Source organism: Strigops habroptila, chromosome 9, assembly GCF_004027225.2.
Source record: "Strigops habroptila isolate Jane chromosome 9, bStrHab1.2.pri, whole genome shotgun sequence".
Classification (NCBI taxonomy): Eukaryota; Metazoa; Chordata; class Aves; order Psittaciformes; family Psittacidae; genus Strigops; species Strigops habroptila.
The window spans coordinates 2,278,056-2,295,520 of NC_044285.2; the positions used below are offsets into that span (position 1 = coordinate 2,278,056).

The 17,465-nt window shown below is 42.1% G+C and overlaps 2 protein-coding genes and 1 non-coding gene across 3 annotated transcripts in view; 2 read left to right on the plus strand and 1 right to left on the minus strand.

Moving 5' to 3' along the window:
- MAP2K1 (mitogen-activated protein kinase kinase 1) overlaps positions 1 to 3,955 on the minus strand; it is a 33,683-nt gene extending 29,728 nt beyond the window's left edge. The window contains exon 1 of the mRNA XM_030497199.1: positions 3,562 to 3,955. Within this exon, the coding sequence (XP_030353059.1) occupies positions 3,562 to 3,641 (80 nt within the window). The 5' untranslated portion in view covers positions 3,642 to 3,955. The remainder of the gene's footprint in view (positions 1 to 3,561) is intronic.
- A 4,758-nt stretch (positions 3,956 to 8,713) lies between these two features.
- TIPIN (TIMELESS interacting protein) lies at positions 8,714 to 16,957 on the plus strand. The gene is made up of 8 exons (XM_030497721.1): positions 8,714 to 9,119; positions 9,693 to 9,851; positions 11,120 to 11,213; positions 12,224 to 12,299; positions 13,379 to 13,501; positions 14,047 to 14,110; positions 15,917 to 16,114; positions 16,479 to 16,957. The coding sequence occupies exons 2-8, from the start codon at positions 9,719 to 9,721 to the stop codon at positions 16,643 to 16,645; spliced, it is 855 nt and encodes a 284-aa protein (XP_030353581.1). The 5' UTR covers positions 8,714 to 9,119; positions 9,693 to 9,718; the 3' UTR covers positions 16,646 to 16,957.
- LOC115613380 lies at positions 14,984 to 15,121 on the plus strand. The gene has a single exon (XR_003993381.1).
- Positions 16,958 to 17,465: the final 508 nt, after the last annotated feature.

Genomic DNA, 17,465 nt, shown 5'->3' on the forward strand with positions numbered 1-17,465 from the left:
TTATCTTGAAACCCACCCTCCTGCTTCTTTGCAGAGCTTCTACTTCACGTTCTGGGTCTAGTTTGGATGTAGAGAATAACAACTGTCAGACATTCAAAGGGATGAGGAGTCAGAAGTTTGAAAGGAACAGAAAGTCGAGGTTTTGTTCTTGTTTCTTTTAGCTCCTAAGACAGTAACCACCCCAGCATGCTCAGTCAGAAGAGAAGTACTTCTTTAACATTTTCTTCCAAGTTGGTTTGTTCTCCCCCCCCCCCCCCCTTTTCTCTGCAAAATCTTTGCACAAGTGTAACTGTGCAGCTCCAGAAGTACCAGAATGAAATTAAACCTGCAGCTGGCTAATGGCATCTTGGTTTCATTTGGATGATCTGAAGCAACAGAGAGCTCAAGAACAGCAGCACAGGTTCCACTCTCCCTGCACAACTGCTCCTCAGCAGGAAGTGTCAAAAGCAGAAGTGAAGTTCAGGAAAAATCTTTTAGTAAGTTGTGTCTATTGTCCAGCAGGGTAGCTGGGGATTTGGAAGGCCCTAGAGAGAACCATGACATCCTGTGCAAGTAATTAAAGTAATCACTACAAATAAAAGCTGCTGTCAGAGAAAAACATTGTGAAATTGTCATTAAAACACTCAGCATAAATACCCTAACACTCCTTTACCTGGCCAGGGGAAAGGGAAAAAGTGGGAAGGGAAAATCAAAAAGGGAAAAAAAAAAAAAGAAAGCCATGCAAGTGAGCACCACGCCTCATCTGCACACTTCAAGCCCTATGCCTCATGCTATAAGCTTTTTCTTACTCTAGTCAATGAGTTCCCATCACCAAATAAGGATGAAGACAGAGGACAAGACACAAAACGGAAAGCAGGACATCCTGAATCATCCAGCCCCTTCTTTCATTTCCTTTCTTTCCCCTTCCTTTCTGCCAGGAAGTCAAAGTATCACATGTACTCATTCCTAGAAGTATTAAGCTTCAATATTTTAAAACCAGCAAGAGATTCTGGGAGTCAAATACCCGTCAGAATATGTTACAGAACCTTCCACCTCTGACAGTTTCTAGATTCCAACATCCAATTACCGATGGCCAATATATGCCCGTTTGATTTTGTGCCAACATTGCCTCTAGGCCTAAACAACTTCCTTCCGGATATTTAAGTCCTCCATGCATTTACAAACAGCAATCATATCACCTCGCTCTGAAACTTCATGTCACTTCAGCTGAGTAATTTGACCTCTTTTCATTCTTTCTCAAGAGGTTCTCTTCTCTGAAAAAGAACAGGGAAGCATCTGAGATGACAGGTTTGTATATGGTGGAAGCAAACGAGTAACTGGAGACTCACATAGCCAAAATTCCATTATACCAGGAGCAGAGCTTCGGAAAGTGTTAATATGGTAGCCCACAGACGCACAGCATACTTGAAATGCCTGACAATGCATACAGGCTGACAAACACCTCTCCTGTTGATCTCAAGCAGTAACCAAAGGCAGGGGACGGGGGCACAGAACAGGAGAGGGGAAAAAAAAAAGAAAGAAACAATCTTACAGATGAAGGAAAAACCTAAACAGTTTTCAATTTCATTCCAAAAACATTTCCAAATTCTGATGCAAGTATTCTTTGCTATTTGAAATCTTTCACGATGAGGATATTAGCAGGATGAGAGGATATATCCATGATTAATTAATTCTGGCTGTTTACAGGACAACAGGTTGCTGGATTTACTTTCACTAAGCTACTGCTTTTAAAAATACTTGACATATCTCTAAGCCTGGCAAAAGCTGGTTGTAAGGTCTTCTATATATATGGGGGTTGGAACTAGATGATCTTAAGGTCCTTTCCAACCCTAACTATTCTATGATTCTATATATGACAAAGACCAGAAGTCACATACCAAATAAATCAACATACAAACCAGAAAACTAAGCAAGATAGCTTGCCAGTGTAAACAAGATTCAACACTCCCATGAGTCTTCGAAGGTTTCCAACACGTAAACAAGTACCAGACATGCAAAAGTAATTTAAAATTAATGACATTTCTGAGTGAGGTAGTACAGTATTTAATATATTACATGTTTGGTGATTAACTTAAGGTACTAAAACCAGCAAGTGATAGGTATCAGATTTATTCTATAAAACAAGACTAACATGTAATAGGGATCCCCAAGGACTAAATCAACGTATCGCCTTGAAGAAAAACAACTGAAAAGTGCTATACAGGCAAATACAGAAATATTTCCCCCCCATCAATCCAGAACAAAAACTGCGTAATATTCAGATCACAATGCTTAGATACAATCAGTAACTCCTGCCAAAGAACAGTTTTCAAACAGCTCATCTCTCAGTTAATCATCAAAAGAGTTTGCTAGAAATGTCACAGCTGGAGCTGCTAGATGCTGATTTCTTTTATAAGATGCTGGGGTGGTTAAATGAGACCTGAGCCTGTCTGAAAATGTGGCAACAACGATCCATGCAGAGCACTTAAAAGCCCAAGACTTGCATGTCTGCCTGCAATTGTCTGACGTACTCTGTCAGGGTAGTACACAAGCGTATCAGAGCTCAATTCACATATCCAAGAGAAGACTGCACTGACCATACAGGGAAAGGAATCTGTTCTTCCACGATGCAGCTTTGTTTCAAGGCTCAGTTAAGAACTAGCCCATCACCTTAATCTAAATATTAAGTGGTGAACACAGACCTGTTAACCTCAAAGGGAAACCTTTTGTAACACTTCATTACTCCAGGGTGCTGGCACAGCATCTGCGTAACTGAAGCCACGATGCTCACCCACATCCACAAGCTCAATACAGGCTTCATAACAACACGTAACTACCCAGTGTTCAGTCTTCTTTTTCTTCCACAAGTGTACCCACAATTAACCTTCCACGCACGTACACGGTGTAATGTTTGTATCACATGCAGGAAAGCTCCAAAGCATCTTCCCCAAACACACTCAATGATGTACCTGCCATAACATTGCTAATTACTGAAAAACAGATTTGCTGAAACGAGCGGCAGTTTGGTTTGAAGCCAAGGATGAGGGGAAGAAAACAAACAAGCAAAAAAACTCAAACAAAAGCAGAACACCTTTTTTACAGATTTGTGCTTCTCAATAGAACTTCTCCCTCAGACACATTTATGAAACATGTTATTGGAAATGTATAATTTGGCACTTAGTAGATAATTATATAACCTAACAAATCAGCAGACACCATTACGGACTACGAGAAGAGAGTTATACAAGTTTTCTTCTGTTTTTTCTCCAGGTTATTTACCTTATACAACTGACAGAAGTCTGTCTATTGCCGAAGACGCCACTCACCGATCACGGTGAGGAGACCCCCAGTAGCTACCACGGCAGGGGCCATGCACCCCCCGGCATCGATAGTTCCGATTCTCCTGGCAGCCAGGCCGTACCGGTTTAAAGCACAGCGGCTGAAGGAGAAGCCGGCCCAGAAGAGCCGGTGCCGCTCCACCGGGGACCACCGCCCCGCTGCGGGCAGCGGGATGGGAGCCGCCGGGCCGGCCGCGCCCGCCACCTCAGCCCCGCCGGAGCTCCGGCCGCCCGCTTCACTCACTCTGCAGAGCTGGTCCCGTTGACGGCGGATCCATCCGGAGCGGGGTTGAGCTGAATCGGCCCCGGCTTCTTCTTCGGCATTTTCGCCCCCAGACGGCGCGGAGGGTAACGGACGGAGCAGCCCCGGCCCCACTCCGGCCAGGTCCGAGGGACTTCCTACGGCGGAGCAAAGTTGGGGACTCCCCTCGCCGCCGGTGCCGCCGCGGGCGGGCAGCCTCCTCAGCAGGCAGGTGCCTTTGGTGGTGGTGCCGCCGTCAGCCCCGGGCCCTCCGCCCGCCCAGTGCCGGCCTCCCCCCGCGGAGCCGAGCGGCGCCGAGCTCCCTCCAGCACCTCCCGACGGGAGCGCTGCCCGGGCTCAAGATGCGCCCCTCTACGGCACAGCGCCTGCGCGCACCGCCCGGCCCGCCCGGCGCGCAGCCGCGGGGAGCAGGCGCATGCGTCCTGCGGCGGGGGAAGCCGTGCCGGAGCCGTGCCCGCACAGCGCGGTGCCCGCAGCGGTGGGGTCGTCCCCCGCCGAGTACCGGCACCGGCGCCCTCCGGTTCATGGCTTCACCGGAAAGTTGTTTGGGTGGAACACTGGGGGTTTAGTGGAGCGTTTGTTGATCTCCCCCGTGTGCCACCATCAGCGCAGCCCGGTGTGGGAAGCGCTGTGATTATAATTAAACCACCAGCCTCAGCTGGGGGACTGACGGCTGCTAAATCCTTCCCAAAGTAAATGCCTGGTTTGAAAACGGAAACTTGAGAATTACAGTTACAGAACAAACAGTAAAAATGAGTATGAAAATTAAATCTGCTGCTGCTGATAAAACACTACTGGGAAGGGCCGGGTTGGGTCATATTAACGCGGTGGTGGTTTTGTGTGGGTACGTTTCTGAGAAGTTCTGACTTCAATCACTACGGTTTGGGGAGAGCTTTCTAGGGTTTTGTGATTGTTCTAGTGAACCTTAAAATATAACCAAGAAAATCTTAGTTTCCAGTAGCTATCTCTCATGTTCTGGAATACAAAAGCAGGAATGTATGAGTGAGGAAGTATGATTTATAAAATAAACAATCAATCAATGCTGTTTATGGGGATTGTACTTTATGCTTCTTTAACAGTTTTAAGGTTAGACATAGAACACCTGAACTATCAGAGAATGAAGCTGTGAGCCCACACTGCAGGAAGAACAGTGCCTCATTTGAACAGGTTAATTCTGGGGAGAAAACCACCGGCATAAACACGAGGTTAAGCATTCAGACAACAAAAGCTTTCAGACAACAAAAGCCATCTCTTGTTGCTGATAAAAGCTTCCATGTTGAGGCTTAAACACCAGCTTGCTCCCACCCATCTATAAAGTACTCATTTTTCAGACAGGAAATCTGCTGTATAGTGCATTAATTAACTGCCAGAGGGGAGACTGAGACGAGCTCTCAGGCAGAAGCTCTTCCCTGTGAGGGTGCTGAGGTGCTGGCAGAGGGCGCCCAGAGAAGCTGTGGCTGCCCCATCCCTGGCAGCGTTCAAGGCCAGGCTGGACACAGGGGCTTGGAGCAACCTGGTTGGAACCAGATGAGCTTTAAGGTCCCTTCAACCCAAACCAGTCTGGGATTCTATGATTAGTAACTACTTTGATTAAAAATCTTACTTTACTTTTGCAAACCACAGAAGAATCCCAACATGGAATTCAGAGCGGGTTTTTATACAAAGTATTTACAATATATGTTGTATTATCACCACACTCACAGGGAAGAACTTCTTCCTAATATCTAATCTAAATCTACCCTTTTTCATTTAATTAATGCTTTTATAGCAACTGAAATTATAAACAAAGTTCCCTTTATGTTACACGAAAACGCTGTATCGTTCCTAACATCTTACCTATTTCTAAAGTGGAAAAGATTTAATTACTATTTTCCCAGTTTTCCCTTCGAAGACACGCTCCCTCCTTCCAATTCCAGCTATTACGAGAGAGCTCCCTCGCCTGGAGCACTTCATGCGTGCACTGCAAACTCGGTACTGGGGAATCTTGGAAAACTGCTAAATTCACTCATCGCTTTTAGAGGCCCTTTTTCCTGCAGCACGAAATCAAAGATAGTTTGAATTGGCTGAATATAGAAATAAGGTTACGGCAGGGGGTTGGAACTGGATGATCTTTAAGGTCCCTTGCAACTCAAACCAGTCTGGCATTCTATGGTTAATAACTACTTTAATTTAAAAATATTATTTGACTTTTGCAACCCACAAAAAAAAAGAACATGTTTTGGAAATTCAAATATTCTCCATAGAAGGAACTGTATTTTGCTTTACAAACCAGTGTTTCTGAGGGTGGATCATAGAGGAAAAAGGTGAAGAAAAAATAGAAGGTAGTATAATATCTGTGAAAGACTTGTGAGCAGGGAGACTTTCTGATTTATTGATTCCACCACTGCTTGGAAAAATACGACTAAAATATGTCTCTGTAAATAGAAATGCAGCAAAGAAGCTTGGCGTCATTACCACTTTTTTCCCTCATGGAAACTTGAATTTTGTGTAGTTTCTTGCATGAAAAGAAAACATGATTATGGTATAGATTAATGCACCACTAAATCAACCTAACTTTTAAAACTCTATTGCCACATAAAGCTGCTTCTTTACTGCCAAAGCATATGCTTTGGTTGTGAGATTTAATACTTCATAATCTATTTAGTGGTTAACAAAACAATTTAAGGAAATAATTAGTCCATAAGCAATGGAATTTAGGGAGCCTGATTCAAATTTGATTGAAATTGGCCAACAGGATCAAAAATTATTAGAAGGGAGCTGACAGACTGACTTTCAAACAGCTAGAGATCACAACCTGTCTTGCACACCCTGTTTTCCTCAAGAAGCTGGGATTGAAAAGAACACTGTGGATGAGAGCACAATCTTAAATGTTTAGTAATGTATTAAAAGCTTAGAAATTAATGTTGAAGATGGTTGCAGAATATAAAATTTAGGTTAGATTTGCAAAGGTCAAATCACAAATAGCTGAAGTTTGCTCAAGCTGTGAGATGCCTTCTCCCACTAACACAGCTACCATGGTACCGGGTTTGCAGAGGGTTCATTGCAAGATCAGATCTACCAGCACAATATTTAGAGAGTTTTTGCAGAAAAAGTGCTGCTGCCATAGGAATAAACCCCTTTAAATGTAGAAGTAGCCAATTACTCACTTAACAGATTTTCTTTGCTATATATGTAACATAAGACAGGAAACAAGACTGAAATATAAAATAAGGTGCTAATTTTCTGCAGTTTTTCTAATGAAGTGATACTATTCAATAGAGAAACAAATAAGTAATATTTCCATTTCATCTAAACTAGAAACCAGAAGTGTTTTCTAGAATAGAGGCAAGCTATGTTTGGTTTTTATTTTCCCCTGACTTATTATTTTATCAGCATGTGGCTGGTTATTCATTTCCTGAGGAAAAAAACAATAATCAATGCCTGCCAGCGTACGCTTTTCATTTAATTAGGAACAGAGGACTGGAAAGAACCACCCAGGTCATCAAGTCTGGTCTCTAATTAAACACTCTGCAAAAATATTGATTAATCAAAGCTGCATAAATATGGTAGGTTTTATAACACTGTACTCCTCTGCAGAGATTGCAAGTGATCTTCTGCTTTAACACTTGTATAGTAGTTTTTATACCTTTCCATCACTTTTTTCCTGCCTGTTGTCTACCTGTTCTGGCAAAGACAAAACACTTAAAACAGGACAGAACTCTGCTTATGCAGACTGGTTGACCTGGGTATATGGAGACTGCCCAGCCACATAAATTCATACTCCCTTCTCCCTTCCTTTGCTCTCACAGATCCCTACTATGCTACTTCTGCTCACTTACTAGATGATTTTGCAGAAAATATGCAGGGACTTAAGGGAATTTTGAAGCCTTGAGCCTCTAATAAGTTCATCTGATATTAGCCAAGTATTTAAAATCCAATTACTTCACATAAAAAAACACACCCACATTAAATATTAAAGAAAACACTGACATGAAAAGATGTATCACATTAATTGTTATGAATCAGATATTTAGGCTACACCAAACACCTAATTAATTTGTTTGTAAAGATTTTTTTAATATAAAGAGTAACTTATTTCCAAAGCAAAGAGCTCATCATATAGACATTTGATTTTCAGTAATTTTATATGACAAATCTTCAGTGTTTTAAGATGGAAATTAGCAGCATTTAATCTATTATTATTATTATATCTTTGTGTTTATTTAATACTTCATGTGCCTCAGTCAACTGAAGAAATTGGCCATATCTAAAAAGATAAATGGGTTCAATGCTAACAAATCCATTAATGTGTTCTCTCTATATTTAATGTATTCTTGGCTATAAAAGATGCTGCCGCATTTGGGAATGCACATTTTAAGCATTAAGTGTTAATATAATTTTGACTAAAGGATAATGCATTTTTTAAACTAGAAAGTAACTGCAATTGATTTTCTTTGTCATATTGAAAGGAATACATTAAATTACCAGAAACAGCATGTGTCAAATTAAAATTTACAGAGAAATAAGGGAAAGCCAATTTCTTTAGTGTATTAATATGATGTTAATTTATCTCACTTTGCTTAAAGGAAGAGCCTATTATTTAATTCAGATATACTTCTATGGACTGACGTGTAAAACTACACAGAACTTTTCATGTGCATCAGCACTGGAGATGGAGCCTGGAGCCTCTCCTCTCCTTTCTGCAGTTCAAGCCCTTAGATGACATTTTGTGTGCACATCAGCCAAATCTCAGGAGGGCTTGGTGTATTTATTACACATAATTGCAAACTGTTTAGCTTGAAGTCACCAGAAGGCTTTAGCTAGTATCTGTATGGAGAAAAGCTCGGGATCACTACTTGTCTTGGGAGTCCTTTCCTCAGAGGTAGCAAAGCGAGAAAGGGCTCAACACACACTGTTTTAAGTACCATTCCTGGGGCTGATTGCTCCCGGGGCCTCACAACCTTGGAATAAAGCTCTCATCTCTTACAACTTTCGCCTAAAGAGGCGACACCGCAGCTCGCCCAAGCCGCGGTGGCAAAGCCGCCACCACGCCTCAGGGATCACCTCAGGGACCGCCTCAGCCACGCCTCCACCCCGCCCGCCCGTTGGCTTTTGGCGCCAAACCGGCCGCCACCTCCCTGCCGCGCATGCGCCCTGTCACGCACCCGCCGCCGGCGGACCGCTCCCTTCAGCGGGGCCGCTCGCGAGAGCCGCGGTTATCGGGGCACGTCCCGGGCGCGCTGCCCGCCCGGAGCCGGCGCTCAGCGGGGCGGGAGAGGTGCGGAGCACCTTCAAGCACCGCTCACTCCGGTGTGCGCCGCCCTGTCTCCCCTCTTCGCCCCACTTCCCGCCGGTGGGAGTGGGAGAGCCTCTCCTCAGGTTCTGCGCGCCTCAGGGTGGCTCCGGCGGTGTGAGGGGAGCGCGGCCTCCGTGGCGCCCGGCGGCTGTGGCTGTGGAGGTCTGGCCCTGCAGACCCCACCGAGCGCCTTCGCTGCCCGCTTTGGACTCCCTCAGCCCCCTGAGAGTCTCGCAGGCCGGAGGGTGGGAGCTCACCGCCGAAGGTCAGTGCAGTGGGAGCTGTTTGGGGTGTCCCCTCGTTACTGAACTGCCTCAGAAACAGCTTTGCCTTAAAAAAAGAGCCGTTCCTGAAGCTGTGGTGAGTCCGGGCCGTCCTGAACCCGCTGTGCCTGTGTGCTAAAAGTTTGTGGGATTAGCTTCGCTGAAGGAGCCCTGAAAGGGGAATCCCCCAGACTGCGTTTTTGAGTGAGTAAGCTGTAAATCAGAGGATTTATTCCCTCACACACCTGTAGCTTTTGGTTATCAGGGATGTGAGTGGCAAACAGCTGTCTTGAGAAGTGCTTTGGTTAGAAATCCATGCATTTTGTTCTATTCCTGTGGCCCATACTTACCACTCCCAAGTCACTTCAAGGAGTTGAAACACAGATCCTGATTTAATTCAGCCGAGTGAAGCTGGGTTGTCTCATCCATGTGTGTGGTATCTGCTGCTTAATTTGTATGATACTGTTTTTTTCTAGTTGGCAATTTTTTTTTGTAAAAGGTGTATATAACTATGTTTATCTGCTGCTGTGGCAGCCTTTTTTTCTCTCTTTAAATGCTTCTGGTATTTCCTGCAGGAGGGGAGAAAAGCTAACCTGTGGCAATGATGGATCCTTTGGAGAACAACTTGTTTGATCTTCCTGATTATGAGAACACAGAAGATGAAACGTTCCCACCTCTCCCACCTCCTGCCTCTCCAGGAAGAGATGATGCTGAATGGGCTCAAGCTAATGGAGGTGAACACCCGTGACCCCTAAAGATCCCTTTTTGCAGTATGGGCAATAAAATGCTGTGAAATCAGTATTGCTGGTGGTGTGTTTCACTACCTTGTGTTTACTGCATAGAAATAGTCTTGTGTAGATAAGAGAGCAATTCATAATGCTAAATAGTTACTGATTCTGTGCAGTCAAGCTTGTAGGAAAAGTTTCTTTTTGTAGATTCCATGAAAATACGTACACAATTGAAGCCTTATAAAATTCAGGCTCTTCTGACAAAATGTTTTCAAAATAACTATACAGTGGTGACTTGCAGTTACCCTTTATGACTTGGATTTAAGAAGAGGTAATGGTGTTGAATGTAGTATTCCAGGGAGATGTGGGTACACTTTGTAGAGCATGTGACTTAGGAAAAATCCAAGACGCTTCAGGACAGTAAAACTTAATTATTTGTACTTGAAAAGACCTTACTGTGTACTGAATGAGCAAATAGAAAGTATGAGGATTTTATTGGTTTTATTTTTGCTATTCTATACTTCTACTCAAATTTGGCTATAGTATTAAACATGTTTGCCTTGATCCCTGCTCTCTTTGTTCACTAGAAAATTGAGTTCTGAATAGATGTAATTTCTTTCTATGTGAAAAGGAGAACGTCTGAATTCCTGATGTTTAAAGTAACAAACAGTAGACCAAAGTAGTCAGTGCAATAACTAATTGCTGGCTCTGAGATGAGATGGGCAGTGGTGTCTTGTGTGTTGCAGTCAAATAATGTATACTTGCCCTAATCAAACAGTAAATGGATTTTGATTCTTAAAATACAGACTGGTTGTGGTCACACATTGCCTCTTTTTCTGTTTGTTTTTTGAAGGTGTTGCTGGTGGTTTAGGTCTGTCTTCCAGATTTATCAATGGAAATCTTGAGACACACCTATCAAAATATGTTTATTGATACTCTGAGTTTCTTAACACTTAGAAACAACATTTACTCTCAGTACATTCTTGTCAGAAATACAACCTAAAAGTTCTAAAATTAGGAAATTTCCCTTTTAGGGAGCCTACTTTGCTAGAAAAGGGGATTCCTCAGTATATTTTAAGAGGCTGATATATTTCCAGTCTGTCTTGTGGGAGAAGCAATGTGAAATATGCAGATATCTGTCTGGAGTCCTGTACCTGCAGTGGAATACTTGTGACCTGCCTTTTTGATGGGGTAGAAACTGAAAATGTACATGATGCAATTCTAGTTGGTGCCAACTGTATTATATACTTAAAGCTTGTTATTTTCTTTGTTAGAACCGGATGGGAACCAGCAGTCACAAGCAAAGGATTCTGCTGCAGCTGTACGGAAAGCATTTAAAAGGCCAATGCCTAAACTAGATGCCCAAAGGTAGTATTTTTTCCAAAACACTCCTTTCTGTAATGAATTTGGTATATGGCTGTGGGGAAATGATTAAGGTTACTGTGTTCCCTGCTTGGTCATAGCCAAATAAAGAGTTCTAGAGATGGAAATGCCTCTTGTGCTCTGTATCTCAACGTTTTTTTGCTTGCCTACCTGTGTAATGCTGTTAATAGTCTTTCTGGAAGTCTCCTTGGAACTTAGTACATGACTAATACGTTAAGAGATATTTATTGTTTATACATGGGACTCTTCCAGCTGGATCTTCTTTATTTTCCTTCAGTCATAGTACTGTAGATTTCTTTCTTTAATTAAAGTCTGCTTCAAAATAAACCTCAATATAATGATGACTGTAAGACGGTACCTAAAGTACACTTACAGCTGACTTACCTACAGGCTGGATAAACTCTGTATAAAAGATAAAGGATTTTAATATTTTCTTTGCTGTTACCGCTAAAACTGATCTAAGTTCTTTATAAGCAGTGGAAAGAATCTGAACTTTCAATTTCTTCCATTTTAAATACCCAGATGATGTCAGTGATGGCACAGGTGGATGGTCATGCATCTAACTAGTTTCACTTGGCCAGTGTAGTTATTAGACCAGACCATTCAATTTTGTTTCCATGTCATCAAAAGCAAAAACCTTCTTGAACTAGGAAGTCCAAGTATACATGTGTGTGTATGTACATGTATGGTGAATTAAATAATAATAATGATAGTCTTGGGTCTTGCAGTAGCCTTTATCCTATTCCGTGTGTTTTCTTCATGACTTCTAATTCCATGTATCTTTCTGTATATCTATCAATCAAATATTCCATGTATCTTTCAAATAGAGCTCTGCAGCTTAAGGCTATTTAAAGGAATTTGAGGTTTTGTTGTTTTGGGTTTTTTTCTTTTTATTTGAAGGGTATTTTGTTTGTTTGCTTGTTTGTTGTTGTTTTTGTTTATTAGAAGTATGGGTTTCTAATAACTTCACCTTAACCAGGCTTCCTCTTAACCAGGCTAATCTCAGAAAGAGGACTTCCAGCCCTAAGACACATGTTTGACAACGTAAAGTTCAAGGGTAAAGGGCACGAGGTAAGATGTAGTGAGCTTTTGTTTTATTCCTGGGAGGTTAATCTAGATTTGATAGACTGCTGCCCAACTGATAGGGGGAGAATTGATATGACACTCTGGTTAGCCAGCTTTTAGCAGTATTTGAATGTACCCTGATGGGGTTTGTAATTGCAAATCTAAAAAACACACAGCCATACATGAATATTTTAATAAAATACATGTTTTGATCTTAACTGTTTTTCTTCTATGCCAAAACTAGAATATCATGTCTGTACACTTCTTGTATTGTCCATAGAAAAAGGGGTGTTGAAATTGCAGGAGACTAACAAGACTGCCTACTATGTCTGGAATGCCTTTACCACTAGGAAGAAAATTAACTCTATCTCAGCCAAAACCAGGACACACACATCTCCTTTCATGATCAGTTTCCTCTCTTAGTGAAAATATTCTGGCTGTTGTGACACCTCTATCACAAAGGTTTTAATGTTGAAAAATTGTGACATAGCACTGAAGCAAAGAGAAGGCAGTACTTTCTCTACAGACTGTCTCATTGGCTTGGATACACTTAAACATAAAAGCTGATTTTTCTTTAAACATGATTAAATGATCAGCACACTTGCAAGGATACCTGTGCAGCTCTGGTTGGCAGAGAACATTCATGGTATCAATGAAAGGCACAAAGAAACCAGGCAATATTGCTGCTCTGAGCAGAAATCTTCCCTAGATGATTTAGATGTACATTTTTTGTGTCTTCTGAACATCAGCATAAATGCCAGCTTTGGCCCTGTGGATTCTTTTTCAGTCTGGTTTCAGACCTACGTTGCCTAAGGCCAACTTCTCAGAAGCTATCAGATGTTTTGCAGTATGTAAATGCTCTTCCTGAACTTGGATTGCTGCTGCTGTTCTTATAGCTTGAAATGGCGCTTTCAGACTTGGCTGTGGGAGGAAGGGTTACCCACGTGTTCGTATCACTTCAATTTTCAAGAGGCTTTCAAGCTGCAGATACTTAATGTTTTCAGAAGCGTTACTGTCCCATCTCCCTCTGCAGTCTCCTGACTTAGGCAACTTTCACTAGCTGGATGTCATCTCCTATGCTCTAGGCAGAGGACCTGAAGACTCTCATACGACACATGGAGCACTGGGCTCATAGGCTATTTCCAAAACTGCAGTTTGAGGATTTTATTGACAGAGTTGAGTCTTTGGGAAACAAAAAGGAAGTTCAGGTACGTGTTGCTCCTGTTGGTTTCTCTTCATGCGGTACTGCATAGTCTTAAGAAGCAGGTTTAGGAGAGTAATTAGGCAACACAGGAAAACTTCAGTTGTGCATACTGGTAAGGAGTTAATGTTACTGAAATTAATTTCTCTCTTTGTAAAAATAGCTCTTTCCAGTCTTTACATTTAGAGAGAAACTTTATTTAATTGAATTAGTACTTTAGAGAATTTGCTTTGACTTTTTCAGGACATCTTTAGCCAAATAATTTGCTTAAGAGTGCTGGAACTGATTGGTTTGGGGGCTTCGTTTGTTAAGGTTTGAACCTGCAAAAGAAGGTTTCTGAAGAATGCTGCTTCATCTGGCTGGTGGGAAATGAAGGAGTAGGAGAATGATCCGCAGCATTAAAAGTTGTGGGTCAAACAGACATGCAGTGAAAGGAGACTTTTTTTTTTGCAGAGTAATGAAATGTAAAGAGAAATTGGGAGTAGTGTTAACACCAAAGCAATGTTGCAGATTGTTACAGATGAAATATCAGTATTTTAATCTCATTTGCAGACCTGCTTAAAGCGGATTAGACTTGATCTTCCGATTGTACATGAAGACTTTGCAGATAACAAAGGTATGCCTATTGTGCTGTTTGTTCAGTACTTCAGTCCTTAAAATTTACTTCCCCTCCTACTGACAAGAAATTAATGATCATGATAAGTTTTTAATGTAGAAGAAACTGTTGACTGGTTCCCTATTTTATAACCAAGCTTCTGTGAGACTTAGAATTGCAAAACTGAACTGGTCTTGGACTAAAATGCTACATATATATATAACAATAAATAGTGTGGTCTACTGAAAGGAAATGGAAAATGGGTATTATTACCAGCATTGTTAGAAATACTCTTCCAAAAAATCCTCAAACTGAAATTACTAAGTGAACACATTGGTTCATATTGTACTCTTAGGAGTGTGCAGTCTGAAGAGCTCTTGGGTCTCATTAATGCAGAAATCAAGGCTCATTATATTGTTCATACTACACACTGCTGCAGTGAGGTCAGGGTGTAGTGTCCCGTATAGGGAAAGTACTTACGGTTGTGGGCACTGTAATGTCTGTCAGTCTGGGTGTATAACTGCTGTTGAGTATGTCTTCTTCCAGTATTAAAGCCCATTTAGCAAGTAGATAATTCCAGAGTCTCTTCCAATCAGATGATGGTTTTAGACTAGAAATAATTATTTTTTTTTTTAATAAATAGAGGAAGCAGAGTTAATCTGGTAGCTTGAAAGTAACTTTATTAGCAGAAATGAGAGAGTTTAGTAGTTGTTCCTAAGGTCGTTTGGAGGAGTTCACACTTTCATGCTGAAGCAATTACCTGTAATTGTCCAGGTTGTCTTCAGGTGAACCCCAGACCAGCCAGTCCTTGGGAGGGGTGTTCTGGTGGATGAGTTAACCAGTGGTAAAACCTTGCCTGGCCTGAAGGGACAACCTTTGGGCAGCTGGGGACATGTGGCTGGCTTCACTGCTGGCTGCATTCGCTAGGGATGGAATGCAGCCATGAGCAGCCACAGACAGTATAAAGCCAATGGTTCCTGCCGACAGTGTCTGTAGAGTGATCAGATTTTCTGTGCGATGGTTCCATACATTTGTACTGCAATATGGTGCTAATCATTCTTGACCATGTGAGTGAGTGTACTGCTACAAGTGGTCAGTCCAGTTGAAAAGCTTGAGTAGGTATCTTACAGTTTTGAAATAAAAATTCCAGCTAGAGTATTAATAACCAAAACCTTGCTTTCAGCTAACTTCTCTATTCACAGGCTTAAAGTGGTGCAGAGGCACAAACATTCTGGGCCTTGGGCACTCTTGAGAGTGTTCTGCTTCATGTTGGTGGGTGAAGTTTGTCTGAAGGAGTTGGGCTACCTCCATTTTGCATGTTTTAATGTTGGCAAACAAGTAAATATTCCCTAATAGTAGCACACCAAATTCAAACCTGACTATTCCATGTCTGCATTTGAACTTCTGTATGATTCCCATAACTACTCCTGCCACTTCCTAAAGGTTACTGTCCCATTAGCAGTAGGGGTAGGAGGAAAATCGTGGCCTTTCTGTAGGGATTGCCTGAATTTACTGTTTCTTTTGAACCTTCATGCGCAGCTCATGACTGCTAACTCAGAGCTCTGCCTCTCTAAAGTCAGGCATTTATTGTTGTGTGTTCAGGATATTTATTAGCATTTGTCCTGTACTTTGAATATCAGGTTTGTGGGCTTAGGCAGAAAATTGCCCATTAAAACTAAATTATGGAATTATCTCCAGCATTAAAGTACAACTTTAAAATGTAGAACATAGAAATGCTTTTAAAATGTTCTCTTGACAGATACTGAGCAGTAGATCTCTCTGGGGTGAAAGTGTTAATTCTGCTCCTTTTCCCTCATTTTTAACCAGATGGCAAAGGGGAAAGCAATGGATTGGATACAGCAGCTGAAGATGTAGATTCCAGCTCTGGAAATGCAGAACAGCTCAACTCTGTGTCTGCTACAACTCTCACAGAGGAGCAGCAGGAGCGAATCAAGAAGAACAGGCAGCTCGCCTTGGAACGCAGGCACGCCAAGATGCAGTGCCACAGCCAGTCGCAACACAACGGTAACCAGCTTGGAACTGAAGTGTTGATGTTAAGTTCTGTAGCCTGAGAAGCTCATGCAGCTGATTGCTGAGTGAGTTTAAAGGAAAGGTTGCTTTTCTAGTCAGTAGCAGAATGTGGAACTCATTTGAACTGTGTTCCTGTAGTTACACTTCTCCAAAGCTAAGTCAGAACTATTCTCCTTAGTTGTCCTGCCAAGCTGTGATGGCTTTGTCTTTGATGAAGTGAAACTCAACTTGCTGGCCATCGCTGGTCTTAGCTTTCCTGCAGCCACTGATTCTGGTGCTAGAAGCTGCAGTTAAACACACAGCAGTGGTGTCTTCCATGGGTTTGTTTGGTTCGTTCATTTTTATTTTTCCCCAGCAGAGCTCTCCACCAGTTACTCAGAAGAGGAGTTTAACACCCCTGTTGCTCAGGATCCTGCTGAGCTTATTGAAGACACCCCAGTTACTGCAATCAAGGTTGCTGTGGATGAAGATACAGAAGCTGAAGATGGAGACACAGATTTGGAATGTGCCAGTGAAAAGCAGTAACCATTCCTCTAAAACAACTTTCTGATGGAAAGACCCCAGGATTTTAAGTACTGTCATTAAATTGATTTGTTGCTGGCCTTTTTTACTGTGACTTTTGGAGAGTTGGACTCCTGCAACTGCAGATGAGCACTAGAAAACAGAACATATTTTTCACCTGCCTTTGGGACATCTTTCCCACCTCCTACAACAGTGTTTAAGAAACATTAATGAGGGGTTTTGACCTATTTTGCATTTTGTTTACACTTGATGTCAAACTGAATCAACTGGGAATAGCGAGAGGTGAAGTTTCTATTAAAGTTGTGGTTATTTTAACTGTGTGTATCCCGTAGCAGGTGGTGCTGCCTGAACAGGGGTCCTGGATTTTTTTAACTTGCTTTTTGAGTATGTGCATCTTATAAAATGGAAGCTATTACATTGCAGAAGTTGTTGTATGAGGCTGTCACAAGGACAGGCCCTCCACATTTCCCCATCCTTTGTGCTCAGGATGTCTCTTCACAGACCAGTCCATCCCTCAGGGGAACATGCTTTGGTTTTGACCTGATTAGTTATTTATGTTCAGCTGTTTCATCCTCCTGTTACAGTCTTGTTTGTTTCTTTCCCTTCTGTGGAATGAGAGCATCAGGTAAAGCCCTGACCCTTCCCTCACCAGCAGCACAGGGGAGAGTGCTGTTCGTAAGTAATAGAGCTTATGGAAGCTGAAGTAGGACAAGAATAGATGAAATAAGTCCATGGCATCAGGTGTTACTTCATGCCAGATGCACAGCTGGGGGATTTCAATAATTCTAGCTTAATGTGAAGGAGTTGTTTGCCTTCATATTCT

What these genes read in the sequence shown, in the direction of transcription:
- TIPIN (XM_030497721.1), top strand. Translation starts at nt 9,719, where the DNA reads ATGATGGATCCTTTGGAGAACAACTTGTTTGATCTTCCTGATTATGAG. An exon ending in ATGGGCTCAAGCTAATGGAG is followed by an intron (nt 9,852 to 11,119) that starts GTGAACACCCGT and finishes TTTCTTTGTTAG; the next exon opens with AACCGGATGGGAACCAGCAG. An exon ending in CAGCCAGTCGCAACACAACG is followed by an intron (nt 16,115 to 16,478) that starts GTAACCAGCTTG and finishes TTTCCCCAGCAG; the next exon opens with AGCTCTCCACCAGTTACTCA.